We start from the raw sequence: 8,391 nt of genomic DNA, 5'->3' as shown, positions 1-8,391 counted from the left end.
GGCGCTGCTGAAGGGGGACGACGGCCGCGCGTTGGGGGAGGAGGAGGAGGGCGCAGGTCCGTCGGCTGGTGCGGATGCTGCTGGCRGAGAAGGGCTCGGCGTTGCCCGCCGCGTCCTGCCAGCCCCCGCCACGCTGCCCGGGGGCCGCAGGGTGCCCACGGTGGGCTGCGCAGGGCGAGGGCAGCGCCGTTCACCTCTCACTGCGTGTTGTCCACCTTCTTTTCCTTCTTATGTGACTTCGTCTAGGGGTTAAGCGAGAGAAAACAGTTTTTTTTTTTTATAGACTTGCCCTTACTAACACCAGTGAAAAATGCCTATGGAGGAGGCATTTCTAACCCAGAGGGTATGAGCAAGGTTTTGGATGAATCTGAGGGTCACATCCATGCTCTGTAGGCATCGGAATCGYGGCAATGGTCTCAAAAGGGGAAAATTTTCCAGATTGCTCAAGCACTGGTCTACTGCTGCTTCCCATAAAGCAGGGCAGGTTTTACTTGGTATTGGACTGCTGAGGCAATACGGGAGCTCTTGCAATTAATAACGGCTCACGTAGAAGGTCTGTATAACTTTGGAGAAGAGATTCAGGGGTACCAGCCTCTGGCAATCCCAAGGGAGAACTAGCTCAGAGCAGGTGCCTGGTCGCTCCTCAATGCAAGTGTTGTATTTGTAACGGCCTCTTTGCCCCCACACGCATCCACGCTCGCGCAGAGGCAGGAGCCGCCGTGGGCTGCGGCAGGACGAACTCTTACTTACAGGCTCCTGTTCTGCRTATTTGAATTTCTTCTGCTTGTAATAGTCCCGTCCTTGGAGGAAATGTAGCAGCAGCAGGTCGCAGAGGACAGAGGCCTTAAATCAAAGCGAGACAGAAACCAAAACGTGGGCTGGGGCTGGTCTCCAGACCACGTTGGCCATCTTGTACCTTCCAGCCTTGTTCCAAAATCCCAGTTTGTCCCCCCAACTGGGGCTGCATCTGCTTCAGATGCACGGTGCAGCCACTGCTTGAAAGCATCCAGCCCAAGCATGCACGCAGGACCAAAGGGAAGCGTGCCAGACTCAATACCGGACAACTTAGGTCTACAGAAATTAATTGCTCCCACTTCAGGTATATCCAGAGCACAGCACACTTCGGTTTCGTGGCCTTCAGTGGCYACAATCAACCTGGATCTTGGCTTTCTGTCTGGCATGAAACACTGCCCCTCACCTCCAAAAGCCATCCAAAGCACCCCAATATTGGCTTTAACTCGGAAACTCTTGGGGATACCAAGACACGGCTCTCGCAAAAGCCTTCTCATCGCTCAGGTAAGACGGCGGCTCACACTACGAGGCTTTGCATGAGCCTGTGGTCAGCRGACACCTATTTCCCTGAGCTATGCAAGGTGAGAGAGCAGCTCCCTTCTTCCTTTGCACGTCCATCCTGGCCTGAGCAGGAACTGGTATTTCRCTGTACTCAGGGACATGCCCCACTGAGGTCACCTGCCAGGAGAATAATTTGAGTCTCCTCTTAGGGGCTGGAAATATCTGAACTTACCACCCCAAAAATACCAATTCCAGAGCCAATTGTGGTCATGGTCGGGATAATGTCAAATTTTCCTGCCTGAAAAAAAGTCAGAAGAAAGAAGTGATACGTCAGAAGCAGCCAAGGAAAAGAAAATGCTGCAATAGGTGTGGACGGGAGCTCAGCTAAAGAGCATCTCACACCACAAAATTCACCACCGCACAGAGATAAACTGGAGCTGGATGAGARCTGGGATGGAGCTCTTTGGTCAAAGAAGAAAAATAAGATTGGTTGGGTTTTGGGCTGACCCCAACAGTTCCTCCCCACCCACTTTGACCTTTTCTGGGGCGAAACCAAACTGCATCTGTCCATCATGGCCCATACAACGGGACTCCCCTCTCCATGTGCCCTGGTGGCTACAGAGGACCATGAGGCTGCAGGCACCCGTGCATGGTGCTCRCCAGCACCAGACCCCGGCGCTGCGAGAGGCAGGTGCTGCATTCCCACGGCAGCATGATGGCTTGCAGCCTGGCRCCGGTGACCCTGCAGGAGAGCCCAGAGGAGCACCAGCTGCCCGGCCGCCCTCACCTTGCCATTCACCAGGATGTCGAACCGGATCCCGAACACCTTGTACAGCGTCCTTTTGTCCGTCCCGTCCTCTTTGTAGTACTTGGCGTACCTGCCCAATGGAATGAGCAGCTTTACTGGCCAGCTGGGGCACTCAACAGCCCCACGGCATCAGGCGCTCGGCGGGCAGCAGAGCAGGGTGGGACCCCGGCACCTGCAGTCTGGCCCCCTCCATGCCCTCCGAGGACCCTTGGCTGAGGGCATGTCACCCTCCCGTGCCTCTGTTTCCCTGTCGGAATGCTGGAGCCCTGTTTCCCATAGTAAGTGCTGCAGCATCCCAAAAGACATCCCCTCCTGCCTGGAAAGATAATCCCCGACCTGAAGTTGAAGCCCGGAGAAACGTTGCTGTCATCATTGTAGAGGCCGTGGAACTGGTAGATGGGTTTGCAGTGCCGGACAGGCCAGTCGAGGTCGCAGTTCCAGTCTATGGTGATGCCCACGACTCCCCCCTGCAGCGGAGAGAGGCCRTTTCGCTGGGGTGCCGCGATGCTCGCGCCATTTGGCTGGATTTGTGCAGCTCACAGGGAGAAGCTCTTCCATGCACGTAGGTGGCCCTCGATGCCACGAGGCGCTCCACAGCGCACGGCCCCTACCGCTGCCCTCAGCCCTCCTGGGCAGCCCCAGCTTCGCGCCCTGCACAGCACCCCACGCGGTGGGGCTTGCTCCCGCATACATGACTAAATTCCAGCCCTCTTGCTCCTGGCTCAGCATCCCATGTCCAAGGCATGGTCCTGAGGAGCAGTGACCATTGCAGCCCTGCTGTGGACCTTGCAAGATGGCTTCTCCCTTTTGACCGAGAGATTTGCTCACCTGGCCACTCCACCCTGCCAGCTTTTTCCTGCAGGCAAAAGCATGTCAAGAAAATGATGAGAAACAACCATCAAACCATTAGCATCCCAGGGAAAGAAAGAAAGAAGAAGCAAAGCCCTTCCTTGCACGTAGCAGTTCCTCATGAGCTGCTCCAGGTACTAACTAAGCCCCGGAGGCTCTTCCTTTTGCATCTTCAATATATGCAAGTCTCTCATTTAGTTTAATGCATAACAAAGTTGGCTTAAGGCTGTGAGATGCAGATATTCTCACACACGGCCCTGAGAAGCGCTGGRCAGAGCTTGGGGTTTGCGCCTGTGCTGTGGAGTTTGTGCTGGGCAGYGACCAATATTTGACTTTTCAGCTGAGGTTTCAGAATGCAAACAAATAGGATTTGTCCATGCAGCTCTACTGATTAGTTATACAAATTAAAACAAGCTGAATCCTGGATTTACTGCCAGCAGGTCAAATCCTGTCAATCTTACAGGAGAGTTTCCCAGAAAGGCTTAAATATTAGGCCACGTCCAAGGAGATTCATAATCTTTAGAAGCTAATTCAGACATTGCCACACAAATCCTTGGGAAAACAGATCCTTCTCATCTCAACAGCTTGGGGGCAATTCCTCTGCTGGCCCTGCTGGCCCCCTTCCCATACCAGCAAGAAACATCTGTTGAAATTTAAGTACCTTAACAGCCAGGAGAGTAAAATTTTGCCCCGATTCCTTCACTATGTATCCCAGGTCAAACACGGGGCACAAGGAGTCTGTGACTTTGTGATACATGCATTTCTTCAGGTACTGCTTGGTGACACTCTCAACTAAGTTGCGCCTGTGAAGAAAAAGAGAGTGAGAAAGAGTCTGAATCACAGACCGACTAAATAATTTGGGTCAGAAAGGACCTCTGGGAGGTCTCCAGTCCAGCCCATGGCTCAGAGCAGGATAACTTCACAGTTAAGGGAGGTTGYTCAGGCCTCATCCTCCTCCTGAGGGATGACTCATGCTTGAGACATCCCTCAGGTGGCCAGAAGGCCCCCCSTCTGTGCTAGCCTGTCTCCTTCAGGTGCAAGAGCCTGATCTTCTCTGGTTTCTCCTGCTCTGTCAACAGCTTGAAACCTCCTTGAACTTCATCCTGCAGAGGAGAGCTGGCTGCTGAGTTTTCCTGCCTGGAAGTGCTCTCAACTTCTGCTTTTGACTTGCTATTTTGGCTGCTGCCTGTGTCTATGCACCCTGGCTTCTTGCAGCCTCCTCTTTCCTTCCCAAGGTTTGCAAGCCCTCCTGTGGCCTCTGTCRTCCTTCCCACCTGCCTCTCTAGTTCACCCTTCAGCTCCTCCATAACAGGCAATACTTCATATACAAATAGTTTTCATTTGGAACAGTTCGTGGATAATGCATCCTAGAGCTTCAACATTTAGCAATTTTTTCTGGTATCTCATCCGGAAAGGCTGAAAGAGGATAGATTCTTGCCTGCCACCCCTTCTACCATTTTGCCTAAAAATAGTCTTTCTATGAAGCCTGCCTGACCCCAGTGTAAGCCTTGTGCCTCGGTAAACCCCATCCCATCATTCATGCTCAGCAGTTAATTAGCAGCAGTGATCAGAAGCAGGAAGTTTCCCTGTGACCCTGGTGGGTGGGCACTCAGCCAGGCCTCCAGTGCAGCCAGGCCACCAAGCTCAGGAATTTGCAGCCTGCTTCCCCTGTTGGCCCTTGCAGACCGGGTCTGCTCTCTCCCACTGTCTCCCACTGTCACACTGGGTATTTTACTATTATCTTTGGGGGGAAGAGAGAAGAAAAATGGAGGAGAAACTGTATTTTCATGTGCAGCGTATGACATAACTCAAGGGAAAGTAATCCCAGAAACCCTCTTTCTTGTAAATGCAGCCATCAGCTAAGGTAGGATGGATTTGGGAGGGAAGGCACTGAGGAAATGTCTCGGTTCCTATCAGCTAATTTGGTAACCTTTGCAGCAGTTAGACAAGTCCTGGCTTTGCTGATGAGGGACTGCATCTTCCATATGACGTGTCCAGTTACATGCACTGTTTTCYTCCTAGAGCGACGGCTGGGGCAACTGAGCAGAAGCTGTCCCTCCCAAACCTCCCCTTACCTGGACACCTTGAACCTGGGGAASGTGATGCTGTTCTTGATGAATAAGGTGAACTTTTCTGCTTCCAATAGCAGGGCAGGGCTGAAAAATACAAGCATTGACACACATCCATCACTTGGCTCTCCAGACTCTAGGGAAGGGCTCATCCGGTGGAGATGCTTCCAAACCAGGACATGCAGAACCCAGCAAAAATGGTGATCTCATTCCTGCCCTTTCTAAGTAAAAGATCTCCACGAGGTTCAGAGAAGGACAGAAGTGCCTGCTGGAGGACAGAGAGGGAGTTTGGTGAGGTTAAGAAACCCCAAATGCACAGTGAGGTGACTTGAAGACTACTGGATGGCCCTGAGTGCCTCCCTTCATGTCACCAGGACCTTTCCTGGGCTCCCTTGGAGACTCAACACTGTTCCTCCAGCCTCATGGCAAGAAGTCAGGCAGAAATAGGATGTTTCATCTACCAGGAGCTTCATCACAGTAGGCCAGGGAGGTCGGATTTAGAAAACAACTCATGGGCAGAGGAAGAGGCATGGTCAGATTAATGAACAGAGACCAGAGCTGGTACTGGTATGTACTGATGGGCCCAAATGGAGACACCCAGAGAGCTTTCTCTGCTCTGACAGAGACCTGAAAGCCTCTCTGAACTGTATCCACAGACTGGGAAGGGAAGAGCCACCAGTGCCCAAACTTGGCTGGGCCTGGGAGATGTGAGCAGGTTGCTGCTTTGGGCAGTTTGACCATAAGAAACCACCAAACTCTAGTGCAGGAGGAGCAGGGACACCTGTGTTACATCCACCCAGAGCTTTTGTAATAGGCAATGTTGGGATGCTTAAGCATTTTGTCTGCCCAGCCTTGGACTTCACTGCAAGGGCAAAGAGCTTGACATTTGCTCAGCCCTACACTACGTGCTGCTGGTGCCATCTCGTGAGCATGGGACTGGGCTGGAAAACAGGGGGCAACAACATAATTTCTTACTTAGGAACATCATAGTCTACTTCAACAGGGCACCAGCCAAAGATCTCGCAGGTCTTCACAGAGCTGTTGAAATGCACACACTTGCCAGTCATAAGGCCTGCAGAGAAGAGAGACAGCTGCTCAGGCAGCTACTGCTGCTGGAAAATCCCAGTGTAATACTGGTTGCCTTTTAATAGACCAAGTCTGGGATTTATGGGATCTGGTTGGAGTATTAGCCCTACCACAGACTTCCAAGGCACAGAGTACCAGGTGGTTTGGCACCTTTTTATAGGAAGATTAGCTAATTCCAGCCTTCAGTTTGGGGCAGGAGTTTCTCTTACACTAACATTGTACAGGGGAGCAACTGAGCATTTTTCTTGTTAAATACATCTCAGAAAATGCCTTGCTGTTGGAAAGATGCCAGTTTTGTGGCAATGTTTTAGTCTAGATTAAATTTTTGTTAGGAAGGTGTTTTTCAGCTCAGGCATATTTGGGAAAGGAAAAGCAAGGCCAGCCTAGGCGGGACTCATGCCTGGGATGCTGGGTGGGCCCCATCAGCTACCAACCCAAGGCCTCCAAGAGCAGCAGGTAGCTGGCACCTGAGCTGCGGGAACCTTGTGCCCTGATGAGACACAGGCTGGCCACCTACCTTGTCCCTGGCGGCTGTACTTCCCCTTGCTGCAGTCACTGTCCTGCTCGCAGAGCCCGGCATCCGGCAGCTGTCGGGGCAAGCAAGCAGGCACGGCTCAGCACCGTCCCGGGGCTTCAGCCAGGCTCTCCCTCCTGCCCCATGATGCGGATGAAAGCTTGCTGCGGGCGCCCCAAGGAAAACGCTGCTTGGCTGCAGCCAGAGCCTTGTACGCCGCTTCCTGGGCTAAGGAGGCCACATCAACTAAGGAAGAGGTGGGAATGTTTTTTTTTTAAGCCTGGGACAGGTGCTTTTTTCCAGACTGGACATGGCCTTGAGTCTGCTCTGCTCAATGAGCTCCAGAAAGGAAGAAAAGAAAAGTGGATTCTGGCCATTTTCAGCAGAACAGCTGCCCCATCACGCTTGCAAGCTAATAACAGCATGGAGCCCATCTCAGACCCTCTCTGAACTTCTTGATGTGAGGAAAAGCAGCAAAGCCTACTCCTTCCTCAACACCACTGCCACAACCTGACCTTAAGCATGAAAAGCTGAGACCCAGGATGGAAGTAGCAGCATTTACCTCAGGGCACATTCCTTGCTTTTGTCCAGGGGTGATAATGAAGTTGGTCATCACCACAAAAGAGCTGTCACCCTGCAGAGACAAACCCACCAAGCTCAGACCTAGCACTGTGTTTTCCTCTCTCACCTTCCTCCAGATGTAACTCCAAAACTTGCTGGTGGGTGGCTCTGGGGAGGTGTCATACCACCAAGGAGCAGGAGATGTGTTGCCACCAGCCCAGGAGGCCAGTGAGGGTCTCCTCTCAAGATGTCCATCACCGTGGTGCTCTGCGGCACTGACAGCGGGCAGAAGCTGGCTGTGGACACAACCCACTTGCAGCCGCAGGAACGYTTTGCTGGTGCAGCCGCCAGCCACAGCTTTGGGGAACACAGCGGGCAGGGGAAAACCCAGCCACCGCCTGTGCTGCCTGCTTACCTGCGGTGGGAAGACATAATCAACCACATCCCAGATGTGGGGGCCCAGGCGGCTCTCGTTGGTCAGCGTCAGCCCCTTGAGCTTCACCGACACTGAGCTGACGATGCTGTCCTGCGTCTGGTAGCCCTTCTCGTAGAGGAAAACCCACCTAAGGCAAAGGGAGGCGGCCGACTGAGCGCGGGGCACCACGGCCGGATGCGGGGACAGCTGCTGGAGGGGACAACGGGAAACTGGGTTGCCAGGCCCAGTTTGAGCTCGGTTGCTCAAGCCGTGTTTCCTTAGAGAGCCGCCCTCCCCACCCTGTGGCAGCCGTCCCTGGGGCTGCAGCTGGGCCACCTCGGCTGCCGAGAGCAAGGGGAAGGAAGCCCATGGCCTCGGGGACATGCGATAAGGACCGAGGAGGGGCAGGGAGACAGCTCAAAAGCAAAACGCTTTTTTTTTTTCTTTTGTGCCCAGCACCCCGGATCGCTCAGTGCGATGGGCCGACCACGCTGCGGCTGGGCTTTCCTGGGAAGTGGGAGCAAAAAAAAAAAATCCAGGCACTGTGCCCACCTGGGCTGCCTTTAAGCCGAAAGGTGGCAAAGCAGCGATTTGGGAAAAGGCAGCGGGTGGCAAAGCCGGGCGGCGCTCCTTACCCGATGATGTACGCCAGGACGATGAGCTGGATCAGCCGGAAGGTCAGTCCCACCTTCTTGTTCCTCACCAGCACCATGCGGGGGGTGTCGTACTCGAAGAGGAAGGAGGACACGTTCTCCATGCACTTCTGCCCCATGGCTGCGGCGGGGCACGGGCACCT

At 53.5% G+C, this 8,391-nt stretch overlaps 1 protein-coding gene across 2 annotated transcripts; it reads right to left on the bottom strand.

The window, feature by feature from the left end:
• Positions 1-8,385, bottom strand: P2RX1 (purinergic receptor P2X 1). Of its 2 annotated transcripts, XM_085314527.1 has the most exons (13): positions 8,231-8,385; positions 7,596-7,743; positions 7,182-7,253; positions 6,623-6,692; positions 5,995-6,091; positions 5,026-5,106; positions 3,612-3,753; positions 2,438-2,568; positions 2,081-2,171; positions 1,526-1,591; positions 751-843; positions 195-242; positions 1-77 (listed from the first exon to the last, which is right to left on the bottom strand). In XM_085314527.1, exons 1-12 carry the CDS (start codon positions 8,365-8,367, stop codon positions 198-200), a joined length of 1,173 nt encoding a protein of 390 aa, XP_085170653.1. In that variant the 5' UTR covers positions 8,368-8,385; the 3' UTR covers positions 1-77; positions 195-197. The 2 variants fall into 2 exon arrangements, with proteins under 2 accessions (XP_085170653.1, XP_085170645.1); XM_085314519.1 differs by having other exon boundaries at positions 7-242.
• Positions 8,386-8,391: the final 6 nt, after the last annotated feature.

Source organism: Rhea americana, unplaced genomic scaffold (assembly GCF_003343005.1).
Source record: "Rhea americana isolate MKP2758 unplaced genomic scaffold, rheAme1 scaffold_111, whole genome shotgun sequence".
In the NCBI taxonomy this organism is placed as follows: domain Eukaryota; kingdom Metazoa; phylum Chordata; class Aves; order Rheiformes; family Rheidae; genus Rhea; species Rhea americana.
Note: the sequence above shows the minus strand (reverse complement) of the source record. Positions and strands in the feature narration are given on the sequence as shown.